The sequence below is a fragment of the Sphaerodactylus townsendi genome, linkage group LG15 (genome assembly GCF_021028975.2).
Source record: "Sphaerodactylus townsendi isolate TG3544 linkage group LG15, MPM_Stown_v2.3, whole genome shotgun sequence".
Lineage (NCBI taxonomy): Eukaryota > Metazoa > Chordata > Lepidosauria > Squamata > Sphaerodactylidae > Sphaerodactylus > Sphaerodactylus townsendi.
Genome location: NC_059439.1, coordinates 38,468,556 through 38,486,560, shown reverse-complemented (window position 1 = coordinate 38,486,560; position 18,005 = coordinate 38,468,556). Strand labels below are relative to the sequence as shown.

At 50.9% G+C, this 18,005-nt stretch overlaps 1 protein-coding gene across 1 annotated transcript in view; it reads left to right on the top strand.

Moving 5' to 3' along the window:
- Nucleotides 1-18,005, top strand: part of NEURL4 (neuralized E3 ubiquitin protein ligase 4) — a 31,503-nt gene that overhangs the window by 206 nt on the left and 13,292 nt on the right. Inside the window, 17 exon segments of the mRNA XM_048516845.1 lie at nt 290-753; nt 3,828-4,206; nt 4,864-4,929; nt 5,794-6,087; nt 7,848-7,961; nt 8,137-8,225; nt 8,350-8,422; nt 9,189-9,453; nt 10,208-10,389; nt 12,896-12,981; nt 13,184-13,346; nt 14,444-14,642; nt 14,922-14,998; nt 15,459-15,537; nt 16,187-16,362; nt 16,480-16,608; nt 16,773-16,918. Of these exon segments, the coding sequence (XP_048372802.1) occupies nt 290-753; nt 3,828-4,206; nt 4,864-4,929; nt 5,794-6,087; nt 7,848-7,961; nt 8,137-8,225; nt 8,350-8,422; nt 9,189-9,453; nt 10,208-10,389; nt 12,896-12,981; nt 13,184-13,346; nt 14,444-14,642; nt 14,922-14,998; nt 15,459-15,537; nt 16,187-16,362; nt 16,480-16,608; nt 16,773-16,918 (2,981 nt within the window).

Here is an 18,005-nt window from a genome sequence, read left to right as displayed (position 1 = left end):
CTTATTATGTATAACCACCGGTTACAGCTTGTCCTGTCAAACTCGCGGCCCTCCAGATGTTATGGACCACAGTTCCCATCATCCCCTGCCAGCTGGCAGGGGATGATGGGAACTGTAGTCCATAACATCTGGAGGGCCGCGAGTTCGACACCTGTTGATCATTGAGCATCACCTGTTCAATAATAAAAATGATAATAATAAAGATGATGATGATAATAATAATACTCTATTATTACATAATACAGCCAGTCTTCATAATGATTGTATCGTGCAACCATCATAACGGCAGCTCTGGTTCGCGGATCGCGTCTTCTCAGGGGAAACGTGTCCCCACTGGGCCACCGTCGCGCCGCAGGAGGCGCCGTCCCTCCCTCCTTCCTTCTCCGGCTGTTGCCAAGGAGCGCCGGGCTGTTGCGCGCGCGCCCTCCTGCCGTCAAGCGCGGCGCGGCCGTCAAGCGCGGCCGGCCGTCGCGCTGGTGGTGCGGCGCTCGGCGGGGCAGGGGGGGCGTCCGGGGCCGGGCGCGGCGGGGGCGGGATGTCGTGTGCGGGCCGCCGGCGGGCTCGGGCGACTCGGGCCCCGGGTCGTCTCCGCTGCCGCTGCTGCACCCGCGGACGGGGCGGCTGGTGACGCTGTCTCGGGGCGGGCGGAGCGCGGCGCGGTCGCAGCCGGGCCAGGAGTTCAACCACGGGCTGGTGCTCAGCCGGGAGCCCCTCAGCCCCGGAGCCGTCTTCACCGTCAGGATCGACAGGAAGGTCGGCGGGGGGGGGGGGGGCTGGCTGGCAGGGGGGGGGGGGAGGGGGGGGGGGGAGGGTCAACCCGGCTAACGGGGGGGGGGGGGGGGGCAGCGCCAGGAGCCCACGTCTCTTTGGGGGGGGGGGGGGGGGCCCTCTGATGTTTACACCGCCAAAAAAAACCCCCCAAATGATCCACTCTGGTCCAAGTTTTTTTGTTCAAACCTTTCCCCATGTCCTTTTTGGGCCCAGCCCCCGGCAATCCAAACCCCGCTGCACCCCACCCCGACCCCCACCCCCGTTGGATGTCCCACCCTATAGATTTGTGTCCCCTCCCCCCCCACCCCCCCCTCGGGGTCCGCACCAGAGCATTTGGCAGCTCGCGAAAAAAACAATCTGCAATGGGTTGGCTAACATGGGGGGTACAGTTTTAGGGGAATGAGTTGCCAAGGGGGGGGGGGGGACGCGAGTGGAAAAAAGGTTGGGAAATCACTGCTGTAGGTTGTTTTTGGACGCACGAAGCCGCTTGCTAAAACCTTGGTCCAGCAGTGACCCTCTTGCCCACTCAGGGTGGCCGTTTGCCGTCATCTCCTGCCTTGTGCTTTTTAACTGGAGATGCTGCCACGGGACAGGAGTCTGCAACCTGCGGCTCTCCAGATGTTCATGGGCTACAAATCCCATCAGCCCCCGGCCAGCGTGGCCAATGGACCCCTGAGTCCTGGGACCTTCCAAGAAGATGCTGTGCCCCTGAGCCGCAGTCCTTCCCCAGTCAGCATCGGTGTTGTGTGGACGTTCCTCCCCAAGGTTGCAAGCAAAGGTCTTTGCTGTCACCTACTGCTTGGTGCATTCAATGCCAAGGACTGAACTTGCGAACTTCTGCATTCTAGACAGATACTTTGCCACTGAGCCACAGCCCGCCCCCCCCCCCTCTATTTGACTTGCACTAGATCAGTGGTGGCGAACCTATGGCACGGGTGCCAGAGGTGGCGCTCAGAGCCCTCTCTGTGGGCACGCGTGCAGAGTTCATCATGTAGGGGGAGCAGAAAATCACACACACACCCCACACACACACATATCTTGGCTGGCCTTGCTGCTGAGTAAACCCTCCTAGGGTCGTGATTTCACCCATTCAAAGCGTTGCATGGTTGCTTCACCAAGCCTACTCCCGAGTAACGCATGCCTCGCGTTTTCTGAACGAAAAACTTCAGTATTCAGGTTAAATTGCCGTGTTGGCACTTTGCGATAAATAAGTGGGTTTTGGGTTGCAGTTTGGGCACTCGGTCTCGAAAAGGTTCGCCATCACTGCACTAGATGGTCTACCTTGAACCTCAGCGAGAAAGGCAGAATATGTGTAGTGTTAATAAATAATCAATACATATAAATATGCGGAGGCTGCAGAGTGAAGTGTTAGCTGCAGTATATGTGGGTAAGAAGAGGGGATATGCAGGGAGTAGATTATGTGTTTGGGGAGAAGATTTGTGAGAGGGAAGAAGCATCAGCTGGGGTGTGAGGAGGGGTGAATTGAGATTTGGGGGGTGTTATTTAGAACATTTTGGTGCTGCTTCTTGTAAAAAATTGCCTGAGGCAGTTTACAAAATAAAAAACAATTAAAACTTCTTTGGAAAAGTCTGAACTCTGCATAAAAACATACACCATAAAAACAGACCACCCACAGCTGAACAATAACAGTTTCTGGACTACAGTTAAAAAAATCTTCCCCTAAATTAAAAGCCTGGGCGAACGGAATTGTTTTGGCTGGGCATCTGGAAAAGGGCAACGTCGTTGTCAGGTGGGCTTTCACCGGGGGGGGGGGGGGGGCATAAGTGAGAGACAACCAGCCATTGGGAAGGTTGTGTATCTAGTTGCCACCTGCTTCACCCCTGAAGGCAGAGAAGGGGACACGGAGAACAGGATTTGTGAGAAAGGTCTTAACTGGGGGGGCTAGACAGGATGGCAGGAGGGGCATATTCAAGCAATCAGCTGTATGGACTATTCAGTTTCATTCAGTATTTTCACCCTGTTCTTAAGGAGATCACTGCCTTTAATCCTCATGACAGTCCTGAAAGTTAAGCTAAGCTGGAGGATAGCAACTGGTTCAGGAGTTAGTCCAAGAAGATGGGAAGTAACAGGTACCTCTGTATACATGCAGAGTTCCATCCAATGAGTAACTATCTCCAGCTGCACCATATTTTGGAGTCAGGGTTTCCAAATCTGATGCTTTCAAGCTGACTTGAGCCCGGCACCTCTTCGTAATGAACTTGAAATCATTCTTCCGTGTATGTGTTCAAGAATATTTTGAGTGGAGTGTGGTGGGGTTTCCGGGCTGTATGGCCGTGTTTCAGCAGCATTTTCTCCTGATGCTTGCCAGCCACAGAAGATGCCAGCCACAGATGCAGGAACACGGCCGTACAGCCAGGAAACCCCATCACACCCCAGTGATTCTGGCCGTGAAAGCCTTCGACAATATAGTATCTTGAGTTTTCCCTGTAGTTGGAAGCACTGTTGGAAGTATTGGAAGTATACTTCCACTGTTGGAAGTATCCACTAACCTGGATAGCTTTAAAAGGGGCTTGGCCAGATTTATGGAGGAGAAGTCGATCTATGGCTACCAATCTTGATCCTCTTTGATCTGAGATTGTAAATGCCTTAACAGACCAGGTGATCGGGAGCAACAGCCGCAGAAGGCCCTTGCTTTCACCTCCTGCATGGGAGCTCCCAAAGGTACCTGGTGGGCCACTGCGAGTAGCAGAGTGCTGGACTAGATGGACTCTGGTCTGATCCAGCAGGCTCTTTCTTATGTTCTTAAGGCCATTGCTTTCACCTCCTGCATGGGAGCTCCCAAAGGCACCTGGTGGGCCACTGCGAGTAGCAGAGTGCTGGACTAGATGTACTCTGGTCTGATCCAGCAGGCTCTTTCTTATGTTCTTAAGGCCATTGCTTTCACGTCCTGCATGGGAGCTCCCAAAGGCACCTGGTGGGCCACTGCAAGTAGCAGAGAGCTGGACTAGATGGACTCTGGTCTGATCCAGCTGGCTTGTTCTTATGTTCTTATGTTGCTGCGTCTCCTCTGAACTATCAGGACTCTTTCCCTGCAGGTGAATTCCTGGAGCGGCTCCATTGAAATCGGGGTAACCACCTTGGACCCCAACCTCCTGGACTTCCCTAGCAGTGCCACCGGCCTGAAGGGCGGCTCCTGGATCATCTCCGGCTGCTCGGTGCTGCGGGATGGCCGTTCCATCTTGGAGGAGTACGGGCAAGACCTGGATCAGCTGGGCGAGGGTGACCGGGTGGGCATCCAGCGCACGGCCAGCGGAGAGCTGCGACTCTGGGTCAACGGGCAGGACTGTGGCGTGGCGGCCACTGGCATCCCCCTCCGGGTCTGGGCTGTGGTCGACCTGTACGGAAAGTGCACCCAGATCACCGTGGTGCCAAGTAACGTGGAGGAGGCAGAAGAAATGGCTGCGAATGATGAAGGTACGCGTTGTGATCGGCAGCAGGATAAATGAGTGGAGGTGATTGTGGGAAATTCCCTGTTCCTTCAATACTTCCAAAAATGCGCCCTCTCTAGTTTGGGGTGGGAGGCCTTCCCTTTCCTCTGTGCGACCTTGAGGTATTGTGGAGTGTCTCCTCCTTTTCTCTGGACCTGTCCTGGGGGGTGCTGAGGGATGCAGCAGAAGTCTCCCCATATCATGCGATTTAGGGTTGAATCATCAGGAGGCTTTTGTGGAATCAGCCGGATCACCGGATGTGGGATCAGATTGGATTAGGCTCGGGGTCTGCAACCTGCGGCTCTCCAGATGTTCATGGACTACAATTCCCATCAGCCCCTGCCAGTATGGCCATGATGGCAAGGACTGATGGGAATTGTAGTCCGTGAACATCTGGAGAGCCGCCGGTTGCAGACCCCTGGGGGCTGGGTTTTGTCCGTCTGCCTCATACTGGGAGCCTGTGGCGTGTGTCATCTTGTGTTCTCGAGGGTATGTGGGCTCCTCCTGCTTGTGGTAGATGTGTGTCTGTGGCAGACCACGTGGCATTCTGCAGTTACCGCCGGGGAGGAGGTTGTTTATTTTCCTGGGCCTGCTCGGCAACCTGACCGTGTGTTTCCCTCTTTTTCCTCCCGTGATTTTGCAGCGCTGGACTTCCCTTGCAATCAGAACCGGCCTGATAAATTCCCCAACAGTCTGGAATCAGAGAATGGTAAATGTGGCCTCTTGCCCTGTTCCCCCAGAGCTCAGGCGGGGCATCGGAGTGGAGAGACCCGGGTGGGCCTGTGTGCATGCAAGGCTGCTGGCAGGGCTAATTTCAGCTCCTTCGCCCCATCATGTGACAGGACAGAAGGGGGGCAAAATTTACAATCCTGTCGGTGTAGAGGCCGCCGAGCGTTGTGGCATGCGAGGCAGGGCCCCCGCTTTCTTGCTGTGCTTTCCCGTCAGCCGTTCTCAAAAAGGATATCAAAGAGATAGAAAAAGTGCAGAGAAGGGCAACGAGGATGATTGAGGGACTGGAGCACCTTCCCTATGAGGAGAGGCTGCAGCGTTTGGGACTCTTTAGTTTGGAGAGGAGACGTCTGAGGGGGGATATGATTGAAGTCTATAAAATTATGCCTGGGGTAGAAAATGTTGACAGAGAGAAATGTTTCTCTCTTTCTCACAATACTAGAACCAGGGGGCATCCATTGAAAATGCTGGGGGGAAGAATTAGGACTGATAAAAGGAAACACTTCTTCATGCAACATGTGATTGGTGTTTGGAATATGCTGCCACAGGAGGTGGTGATGGCCACTAACCTGGATAGCTTTAAAAAGGGCTTGGACAGATTTATGGAGGAGAAGTCGATTTATGGCTCCCAATCTTGATCCTGCTTGATCTGAGATTGCAAAGGCCTTAGCAGACCAGGTGCTCAGGAGCAGCAGCAGCAGAAGGCCATTGCTTTCACCTCCTGCCTGTGAGCTCCCAAAGGCACCTGGTGGGCCACTGCGAGTAGCAGAGAGCTGGACTAGATGGACTCTGGTCTGATCCAGCAGGCTAGTTCTTATGTTCTCTCTGGCGTTCCTTCCCTCAGGATTTTCCAGCATGGAGCTGTCCGAGGTGGTGAGCAACGCCATTTTGTCAGCATACAACGGGAACCTGCTGAACGTCAGCCTGGGCAGCCCGCCCTCGGACTCCGCCCCCTGCGGGGCCCCGCCCATGACCTCCAACGACGCCCTCCTCTTCCACGAGAAGTGCGGGACCCTCATCAAGCTCAGCAACAACAACAAGACCGCCGAGCGGCGGCGCCCCCTGGACGAGTTCAACAACGGTGTGAGTCATGACCAATGTCGCCCGCTCTTAGCTTGCTGACTGCTTGAGATGTTTAGGGGTGAGAGCAGGGAATGCACAAATGACCCCCCCCCCCCCCCCCGGCCCATTCCAAGGCTAGTGCTGACTGAGCATGACCTTTTGGCCAAGTCAGAGTTCATAAGTTGAGGACGTTTGTCAAAAGTTCCCTTGGGTACCAGAGCTTGTGCATCCCAAACAAAGGTTCATAGTGGAACGCTGTGTTTCTCATAGTATTCCAATCACCACTATCTCTAAGTGTGCAATGTCAAGCAATAGCCGAAAACGTTCTATACGCGCGAAACGTTTTTATGTGGACATGTAGAACTTGTTGAATTGGAATATGGACTATTTGAAGCTTTGTTTCTGAAAGAAGAATCGGCAGGAATTGAATGGACTATGTGGATATTTATGTTGATTGATTGATTGATTGATTGGTTGGTTGATTGATTGGTTGGTTGATTGATTGGTTGATTGATTGATTGGTTGATTGATTGATTGGTTGATTGATTGGTTGGTTGATTGATTGATTGATTGATTGATTGATTGATTGGATTTATAGGCCGCCTCATCCCCGAAGGGCTCGAGGCGGCTCACAACATACTATACACCAACAATCCATAAAATACATAATAACAATCTCATTAAAACAAATCATTAAAATAGTCAATTAATTTAAAAGCAGCAACAATTTACTTTAAAACTAAATAATGAGGTTAAGGCAAGCAAATTAACAACAGCAGCAGCAGCAGGCGCCCGATCTAAAGGCCGGGAGGGGAGAGTGTCAGGGCCCAAGATGGAAGCAGGCCCTGGCAGATAGAGATAGGTAGCTTCAGCGGGGAACGGCAAATCCGCGGCCGGCCTCCCCAAAAGCCCGGCGGAACAGCTCCGTCTTACAGGCCCTGCGGAACTCACCAAGGTCCCGCAGGGCCCGGACAGCTGGAGGGAGAGCGTTGGAAGAGTGATACTGTATCTTTAAGAACTTTGTAAGAGAAACGGATGAACTGTAAAACAAATAGAAGTGTTAAGTTGATTAATTATATGCAAAATCAATACATAAGATTGGTAGACAGCCAGAGTGCAACGTGTGTATCTCATAGTATTCCACCAGTTGCCTCAGGAAAGGTACCAGCAGGACATAAGGACAGCAGCCTTCCCTTGCTTGCTCCCCCTCAGCCCAGTGGGATGTACCACTGGCAACTGTGTCTCATCATTTAGTAAGGCATTTATATCACGCCTATCCTGTAAGTGGTGGAACCAACAGATGGCCACCGTTGCCTCGCAGGGACTTAGGGAGGGAGAGGGACTTTCAAATATGTGGGCTCCAGGCCGTGAGGGGCTTTGAAGGTTGTAACCAGGACCCTGAACTGCACTCAGAGACAGACCGCCTGCTCCTTGTTGCCACATTCCCCACCAGTTGTAGTTTCCTGGTTTTTCTTGCATCCTTGACAGAGTTGTTTGAGAAAGGGTACAGCATCTTCTTTTGCGCCTGGAGGGCAGAGGAATATCATAATAGCAAGCCTTTATTGGCATAGACAACAGTACAACAATAATAAAAAACGGATTAAAAAGCATATACAATACAGGAAATAAATGTTAGGTCGAAGGAAATCTACTGGCGTTTAGTAATTTCCAGGAGAAAGTCTGCCACTATCATACAGAGAGAAGGATCAGGATTGTCCAACAAATAGTGTAATCTAATTAAATCAGGGAGATGGGGTACATGTAAAGGATTCACATACTTGGAGTAGGGCAGAGGAGAGAAGCACCAATTCAGGCAGATTCTTGTCCTCTTCTTCTAGATCCGTATTGACAAGTTGGTGGACAAATGGTCAGGATCCATAGAAATCGGCGTCACCACACACAACCCCAACAACCTGGAGTACCCGGCCACCATGACCAACTTGCGCTCAGGTAGTGTACCTGCCTGTCGGGAGGGAGGGAGCAGGGAGAAGTCGACTTCTCTGGCCAGGAGCCGTGGGGCGGCGAAGGGGCAGGACCTCAGCTGGGCTTTTGCAGCTCTCGGGAAGCTCCGCCTCTTCCGACAGCCAGTCAGCCGCCTCGACCTTGTCTCTCGTCTCTCCCCAAGGAACGATCATGATGAGCGGCTGCGGCATCCTGACCAACGGGAAGGGGACGCGGAGGGAGTACTGTGAGTTCAGCTTGGACGAGCTGCAGGTGAGCTCACCTTCCGCGTTTGTGTGTGCTTCTCCACCCCCACCACCATCCACCCCAGAACCGGGCCCTTCTCCATTTCTTGTTTCCCCAGAATTCTGCTCACACTTCCTCTCTGCTTCCTCAGGAAGGAGACCACATCGGCTTGACCCGGAAGTCCAACAACGCCCTTCATTTTTACATCAATGGTATTGATCAAGGTCAGTGTGTCGGGGGGAAGCCGGTTTCATTTTGAGCTGGGGTTTGCAGGAACCTAGCCATGCTGCCAGCCCTGCAGAAGGATGGGTGGGTGGGGGACAGACGGACCAGAACCTGCAATGGGGCACTTGGAACAGACCTGCTGCAGATTATTAGTCATCCCTATGATGCTAAATATCTCAGTACCATCAAAGCTTTAAATATTGGAAGGTTATGAATGTCGTTAAATGTTTAAATACTTTAAGTGTGTTTATAATGGCTATATATTTGTTTTTTTTAAATAATATATTTTTATTATAATAGAGACAAAAGTTACAGAAGTCTTACCATTATTTTTCCAAGAGAACCAATATAATAAGCATTTATATATTAGTACTTAATAATATAGTCTCATAAACATAAGAATTACATTTACTTATATATTAAGATTAAAACACATATAGAATCATAAAGTGAAGGAAAGAGAAAGAGAAAAGTAGCATTAGATAGACTGACAAAGGACTGAAGTGTTTGGAGAATAAAGAGAAGAAGAAAAAGGAGAAGAGACAGAGAAAAACAGAATATTGGAAAGTAAAAGAATATGGAATGGCTATATATTCTTTGCCGCCCAAAGTCCCACATTGCCTTCTGCCTCAATAGCGCCCCCCCCCCCCCCCAACTAGATTGCACTGTTGGAAGAAGACAGGAATCTATAGGGTGCGTGTGCCATGAGTGCGCGCCTTGCAGGTGGAGGTGAGTAACCGGCTGCTCATTTCCTTTTTCTTCCAGGTGTGGCCACCAATCTGACCCCCCTGGTGGTCTATGGTGTGGTGGACCTTTATGGAATGGCTGTGAAGGTGACCATTGTGCACAACCACAACCACAGCGACCGGCTTCGGCGTAACAACGCCATCATGAGAGCCCTGTCGCCAGATGTGGGACGCCGTGCCATCGAGGCCGGGAACGAACCGGAGCCGGAGCGCCTGCTTTTCCATCCAAACTGCGGGCAGAAAGCCGCCATCATCAACGAGGGACGGACCGCTTTACGGCCCCAGTAGGTGTCCTTGATCCCTTCCAGCTGAGAGAAAGGTCATGTGTTTGTGACTTCGTGAGTCAGCGGCCCCTCACCCTCTTGGTTCTGTCTTGCCCCTTCTGTCTTGCCCCTTCTTCTTGCCCTGGTCACCACATCTCAAAAAGGATATTGAAGAGATAGAAAAAGTGCAGAGAAGGGCAACGAGGATGATTGAGGGACTGGAGCACCTTCCTTATGAGGAAAGGCTGCAGCGTTTGGGACTCTTTAGTTTGGAGAGGAGACGTCTGAGGGGGGATATGATTGAAGTCTATAGAATTATGCATGGGGTAGAAAATGTTGACAGAGAGAAATTTTCCTCTCTTTCTCACAATACTAGAACCAGGGGGCATTCATTGAAAATGCTGGGGGGAAGAATTAGAACTAATAAAAGGAAACACTTCTTCATGCAACGTGTGATTGGTGTTTGGAATATGCTGCCACAGGAGGTGGTGATGGCCACTAACCTGGATAGCTTTCAAAGGGGCTTGGACAGATTTATGGAGGAGAAGTCGATCTCTGGCTACCAATCTTGATCCTCCTTGATCTGAGATTGCAAATGCCTTAACAGTCCAGGTGCTCGGGAGCAACAGCCGCAGAAGGCCCTTGCTTTCACCTCCTGCAGGTGAGCTCCCAAAGGCACCTGGTGGGCCACTGTGAGTAGCAGAGAGCTGGACTAGATGGACTCTGGTCTGATCCAGCTGGCTAGTTCTTATGTTCTTATGTTCTCGCTGAGCAGCGCCACAGATGATTTCAACCACGGAGTAGTCCTGAGCAACCGGCCGCTGCGGAACGGAGAGGTCTTCCAGGTGCGCATCGACAAGATGGTGGACAAGTGGGCAGGCTCCATTGAGATCGGCGTCACCACCCACAACCCCACTTACCTGCAGCTCCCTTCCACCATGACCAACCTGCGATCAGGTGAGACCTCTTCTCGCTGGGGCCTCCTAGTGGGAGCTGTTGGTGGGGACAGGGCCTCTTTGAGTGCCCTTGTTTTGAACAAATGGGAGATGATTTTTTGGAGCTCTTTACCTAGCACTCTCCTTAAGAACATAAGAAGGAGCCTGCTGGATCAGACCAGAGTCCATCTAGTCCAGCTCTCTGCTACTCACAGTGGCCCACCAGGTGCCTTTGGGAGCTCACAGGCAGGAGGTGAAAGCAATGGCCTTCTGCGGCTTTTGCTCCCGAGCATCTGGTCTGCTCAGGCATTTGCAATCTCAGATCAAAGAAGATCAAGATTGGTAGCCAGAGATCGACTTCTCCTCCATAAATCTGTCCAAGCCCTTTTTAAAGCTATCCAGGTGAGTGGCCATCATCACCTCCTGTGGCAGCATATTCCAAACACCAATCACACGTTGCGTGAAGAAGTGTTTCCTTTTATTAGTCCTAATTCTTCCCCCCAGCATTTTCAGTGAATGCCCCCTGGTTCTAGTATTGTGAGAAAGAGAGGAAAATTTTTTCTCTGTCAACATTTTCTACCCCATGCATAATTCTATAGACTTCAATCCTATCCCCCCTCAGACGTCTCCTCTCCAAACTAAAGAGTCCCAAACGCTGCAGCCTTTCCTCATAGGGAAGGTGCTCCAGTCCCTCAATCATCCTCGTTGCCCTTCTCTGCACTTTTTCTATCTCTTCGATATCCTTTTTGAGATGTGGCGACCAGAACTGAACACAGGACTCCAAGTGCGGTCGCACCACTGCCTTACCATCGTTTATTTACTGATTTTATTTATTTCAAACCTTTTAATGCTGCCTTGCCACCCAGTCAGGACCCACAGGGTGGGGGAACCAACAAAACATTAAAATACTTAAACAGCTGAAAATACAGTTGAAATTATGAAATTCAACTAAAAATGGATATGCAAACAATACTAGAAGGAGGGTGTATGCCAGATGAAGCAAAGGAGTACTTCAGTGCCAGCACAAGGCACTAATAGAAGGAAAGATGCAAATCTCCCTGGTGTTTGGAATATGCTGCCACAGGAGGTGGTGATGGCCACTAACCTGGATAGCTTTAAAAAGGGCTTGGACAGATTTATGGAGGAGAAGTCGATCTATGGCTACCCATCTTGATCCTCCTTGATCTCAGACTGCAAATGCTTTAGCAGACCAGGTGCTCAGGAGCAGCAGCAGCAGAAGGCCATTGCTTTCACATCTTGCAGGTGAGCTCCCAAAGGCACCTGGTGGGCCACTGCGAGTAGCAGAGTGCTGGACTAGATGGACTCTGGTCTGATCCAGCTGGCTAGTTCTTATGTTCTTAGGGAGTTCCAAAGATTTGGTGCCACAACAGGAAAGCCCCTGCCAGCTAGAGTGAGGTAGCAGAAAGGAGGAAGGGAGCAAAATTAGTGGAAGATCTTTCTTGCGTGGGCTACATTTTGGTTGTCTGCCAGGTCTTAGAACAATCCAGAGGGCTTCCCCCCCCCTTTTTTTTCTTTTTTCTTTTTACTATAAAATCACAACTTACTTATGGCAAACTCCTCACGGGGTTTTTGAGGCACGAGACCTCAGAGGCGCTTTGCCGTTGCCTGCCTCTGCAAAGCAACCCTGGACTTCCGGGATGGTCCCCTACGCAAATACTAACCAGGATCAACTTTGTGTAGCTGCTGAGATCTGAGAAGGTCAGGCCAGCCTGGGCCATCCGGAAGGGCTTATGCCCACCTGCAGATTCTCAGTATTGTTTCAGTGGTCAGAGACACACAGTCAGGTTTTTTTTAATTGTGCTAAACAGTCTTGTGCAGAATGGGCAGACTTTTGCCTGCACTGTCTCTCTTGGCAAGGGATGGGTGTGTAAAAAGAAGCAAGCCTTTATTGGCATAGACAATAGTACAACAATAATAAAAAACGGATTAAAAAGCATATACAATACAGGAAATAAATGTTAGGTCGAAGGAAATCTACTGACGCTTAGTAATTTCCAGGAGAAAGTCTGCCACTATCATACAGAGAGAAGGATCAGGGTTGTCCAACAAGTAGTGTAATCTGATTAAATCGGGGAGATCGGGTAAATGTAAAGGAGTAAGATTCACATACTTGGATCTGATTTCTTTGAATCTGAGACAGTGTAGTAATTGGTGGGCCAGAGATTCAACTGAGCCATCGTTACATGGTCACAATCTTTTAGCCTTTTCTTGCTTATTGAATCTGCCATGTACCAAGGCAGAAGGCATAACATTAAACCTGGCGAGCATCATGGCTCACCTTTGAAGGATGGGTGTGTAGAAGAGAGAGGTTTCTGTTCTGAAACCTCTTCCCCCACTGCTGCCCCTCTAGATCTACCTGGCCCCCCACTTCCCTGTGGCCTTCAAGATCCCTGCTTGTGTCTGCCATACCCGCCTTCCCCTCTCCTGGGCGATCCTGTGTAGAACAGGCAGACTCTGTGGCCATTCATTCCTGATTCTTGGCCTGTTTTTTGGCCGGTCTTCTGCAGGCACCTGGATGATGACAGGAAACGGGGTGATGCACAATGGAACGACCATCTTGGACGAATACGGCCACAACCTGGACCGCCTGAAGGCAAGTAGCAGCAGCCGTGAATTCGTAAAACAGTTAGGACCCTGTTGGCGGGGGTGGGGGTGGGGCACACAGGCGGAAACGGCGGCACAGTGGCTCGCTCAGTCAAGGCAGGAGTTTCAGGAGATGTTCTTAGAGAAGGTCTCCTGTTGCGGGACGCTGCTTCTCCCCGCCTCCCCTGACGGAGGCCTCTTCCCTCCCTCAGGCAGGTGACACAGTGGGCGTGGTGCGCAAGGAGGACGGGACGCTGCACTTCTTCGTCAATGGGGTGGCGCAGGGCCCTGCGGCGTGGAACGTCCCGCCAAACATCTATGCGGTCGTGGACCTGTATGGGCAAGCGGCCCAAGCCACCATAGCTGACGACACAGGTGACAAGGGGCGGTGGCTTTGTGGCAGAACACCTGCTAGGAGTTCAGAAGGTGGTGGGTTCAATCCCCAGCGTCTCCAGTTAAAAGGATCAGTTAGCAGGCAGTGTGAAAAACTTCTGGTATTGCTCCTGTCAGTTTTTTTTTATAGTTCCTGCTCAGCCAGCCAAAGTATTGGGCTGGGTTCCGCTGATGTCCTCTGTAAATGGCAGCAAACCTGCAGTTCTATGCCTAGAATCTGGCCAATACTCTACAGAGGCCACTATCTGGTTAAACATCATAAAATTTTGGCTGCATATTCATTATCAAACTCCGACAACTCACTGACGCAACTCACCTTGAGAGAACTCCATCACTCTAAATGGTGCACAACAGTTATAACAAAGATTGGGGAATTGGGCTATGATAGTGACTCTCTGAACATGCTAACCCTCACTGAGACATTTGCCCTCATCAAAGAGCGGCTACTAGCAATGGATTATCAACAACTGCAGAGCTTGGCCAACAAATCCTGCTCGCCAATGAACGTGGCAATTCCATTTGTGCAGGGAAACCCAGCCTACTATATTGCAGCGCTTACCAACCCTATATATAGGGGAGCCTACATGCTGGCTAGGTTTAATATTATGCCATCCCCGCTCCATAGAGGAAGACTTGAGGGTCTACCAAACGATAAGAGGCTTTGCCCCTGCAGCCCAGGGCAGTTGGATTCCATTGCGCACATCCTCCTCCACTGCCCACTTTACCAGAATCCAAGATCCAGCTTATTATTACAAATCATTGACTCTATGAAAACCCTGACAGAGTAAATATGCTCTTAAACTGTAATGACCTTGACTGCTGTCTCGCAGTGGCAAAGTTTCTGGCTGAGGTTTGCGAACTGAACTTATGATCCAGTGTGAAGTTTTATCTAGTAATTTTAACTGTATTTATATTGTATGTTTTGTATGCCAATAAAGGCTTATTGAAAAAAAACCCTTTTAATATGAGCTCTGGCACTAAAAGCCAAGATTGCGTGGGTCTTTGCAGGGTTGGTGGGTGGGCAGGCAAGGTTTCGGGACTGAGCTGTGCGTGGGTGACGTGTGCCCCTTCCTCTGCAGATCTTCTGCCTCTTCCGGATGACCTGTCGGAGGGAAACAACCAGCTCTCTCCCAGCAGTCCGTCTTCCGTGGCTTCCGGGAGCGACCTGCGATTCCACCACCTCCACGGCAACAACGCGGTCATTACCAACGGGGGACGCACGGCGCTGCGCCAGAACTGCCGTAGCGAATTTAATGACGCCATTGTCATCTCAAACCGGTCAGTGGGCAGCGTCAGGCCAAGCCGCGCGCCCAGCTCCCCCACCCTCTGTGTCGCTAACCCTAGGACTGTGGTGGCGAACCTTTGGCACTCCAGATGTTATGGACTACAATTCCCATCAGCCTCTGCCAGCATGGCCAATTGGAGTGCCAAAGGTTCGCCACCACTGCCCTAGGACTTGTATCTCTTCCCTGCAAAAGAGTGGAATGGCCAGACAGGCTACACCAGCAAAGCAGTTCTGTGCTCACTTCCTCCCCCCCTTTTCTGACTTCCCTGCAGGCCTCTCCGAGATGGAGAACTGTTCGAAATCGCAATTCAGAAGATGGTGGATCGCTGGTCAGGCTCCATCGAGGCAGGTGAGTCGCGGCGGAGACCAAAGAGAGCCGGGTGGTAATTTGTGTAAAATACTTTTGTTTGATGATTTATTTAACTTTTAACCCAGTACTTTTAACCCAGATTCTCTGTATAGGCCCGTGGTGGCGAACCTTTGGCACTCCAGATGTTCATGGACTACAATTCCCATCAGCCCCTGCCAGCACGGCCAATTGGGCTGATGGGAATTGTAGTCCATAACATCTGGAGTGCCAAAGGTTCGCCACCACTGCTATAGGCCATTTGAGGAGGCTTCAGTCGGGAAATGTAAGACCTTGGTTTGTTTTTTTAATAGTTTTTGGGGAAAGCCCTCCTGGCTGTTACCTGCAAGGTTCATGGTAGCCAGCGGTTGCCAACATCTGTTGCTATGAGACCTCAGTGGGTCGGACCCTGATGGAAGAGTCTTCGTTTCTTCTTCCTCACCTTCTTTCTTGTCCCTCTTAGGCGTCACCGCCATCCGTCCAGACGACCTGGAGTTCCCCAACACCATGACAGACATTGACTACGACACGTGGATGCTGAGGTGAGGGCAGGAGGCAGGGTGGGCAGCAAGCGAAGCTCTTTCGCTGGGGAAAAGGAACTCTGAGGGGAGCTTAGATTGCAGGCCCCCCCCCCCCCCCCCGGAGCCTGGGAGGAATCTGTTCCTTGCTTTGAAAGGGGATTGCTGGGAGGAGGGTGTGCTCGAGGCAGAGGGTGGCAAGTCTCCGCTGTGGCTACTCATGCCCTGCAAGATGGAGTCAAGGGTTCAGAATACAGCTGGAGATCCTTTGGGCACAAGTGTGTTGCCATTGGTCAACTTTGGCCGAATTGGCTGCAGCATGTCGAGGTGTCCCTCTGTGCTCAAAGAAGAAGAAGAAGAAGAGGAGTTTGGATTTATATCCCCCCCTTCCTCTCCTGTAAGGAGACTCAAAGGGGATTACAATCTCCTTTCCCCTCCAAAAACACCCTGTGAGGTGGGTGCGGTTGAGAGAGCTCCAAAGAACTGTGACTAGCCCGAGGTCACCCAGCAGCAGGTGTTGCACAAGCTAATCTGGTTCACCAGATAAGCCTCCACAGGTCAAGTGGCAGAGCTGGGAATTTAACCTGGTTCTCTAGATTAGAGCGCACCTGCTCTTAACCACTACGCCACCCTGGCGAGGCGCTGAATCCTGCATCTCCTCCTCCCCTCCCAGCGGCACCGCCATCATGCAGGACGGCAACACCATGCGCAACAATTACGGCTGCGACTTGGATTCGCTGACCACGGGGTCACGCATCGGCATGATGCGCACAGCCAAGGGGGACTTGCATTACTTCATCAACGGTGTCGACCAGGGCGTGGCCTGCTCGGGGCTGCCTCCAGGGAAGGGTAAGGAAGAAAGGAAGGAACTCTCCTCCCCTGGAACTTGGCTGCCAATCTCCTGTATTTTGTCCTAACGTTGACTCCATCCCCCTTCCCTCCCCCCTTCCCCATGGTGTGATGCAGAGGTCTATGCTGTGGTAGATTTGTACGGCCAGTGTGTCCAGGTGTCCATCACCAGCGCCACAGGACCCATGGACAACAGCCTGTCCACCAGCAACATCACCGAGAAATCCTTCCCCATCCATTCGCCAGGTGGGAAACCCTGAGCCAAGAGGCAGTGCGTTCCCAAGGGCATCTTACCTCCCCCCCACCCCCAGTGGCTGAGTCCCCTGCTCTCCTAGGAGAAGCGATGGGTCAGCCATCCTGGCTCCCGAGTGCCGAACTGAATGCTAAACTTGCAATCTGATCTGTTCTAGTGCCTGGCGTGGCCCACCGCTTCCACGGCAGCTGCGGCAAGAACGTGGCTTTCCAGAACGATGGGTGTCGGGCCGTGCGCGTGGCTGGGTACTGTCACGGCATTGTCTTCAGCATGAAAGAGTTGAAGACGGACGAAGTCTTTGAGGTGAGGTCGTGTGGATGAGGGAGGGGGGCTGTGGGTTGGGGGGGCACCTGCGTAGGCATCGTGGAATTGGCGGATGGATATCAGCAGCAGCTAGCCTGTATTGGCATAGACAACAGCACAACAATAATAAAAAATGGATTACAATACAATACAACAACCTTTATTAGGCATATTAAAATAGGCTCCAGAGCGTTATAGGCATTTCTGAAGTACAAATTAAAAGTACATTCGAAACACAGACAGATAAACTGTATCTAGCACCGGACATTACTTAGAAAGTTCTGTCACTTGTAAAAGAAATTTTGCTACTTTTTCCAAGAGAAGAAATTTTGCTACTTTTTCCAAAAAGAAATTTTGCTACTTTTTCCAACGGTGGGCCACGCCTCTGTATTACCCTGTTTCCCCAAATATAAGACATCCCCTGAAAATAGGACGTAGTAGAGGTTTTGCTTAAGTGCGAAATATAAGGCATCCCCTGAAAGTAAGACGTAGCAAAGTTTTTGTTTGGAAGCATGCCCGACGAACAGAACACAGAAAAATAAGACATCCCCTGAAAATAAGACATAGCTCATCTTTGGGAGCAAAAATTAATATAAGACATTGTCTTATTTTCAGGGAAACACGGTATTTAACAAAAGCTCCACAAGAGAGTTGTCTGAGTCTCCTTCAGGTTTGTCTAAGACCCGCCCAGGAGAGAAATTCCTAATACCCACATATCTTGGACAGTCAAGTATAATGTGAGCAAGAGTCTCCACTTGGTTTTTACAGTGTGGACAGACCCGATCCTGGAGAGGAACAGATAGGTAGCGACCCTTTGTAATGGATTAAAAAAAACATATGCAATACAGAGAATAAATGTTGAGTCGAAGGAAATCTACTGGCATTTAGTAATTTCCAGGAGAAAGTCTGCCACTGTCATACAGAGAGAAGGATCAGGATTGTCCAACAAGTAGCGTAATCTAAATAAATCGGGGAGATGGGGTAAACGTAAAGGAGTAAGATTCACATACTTGGATCTGATTTCCTTGAATCTGAGACAGTGTAGTAATTTGGGTGCTGTGTGGTTTCCGGGCTGTATGGCCGTGTT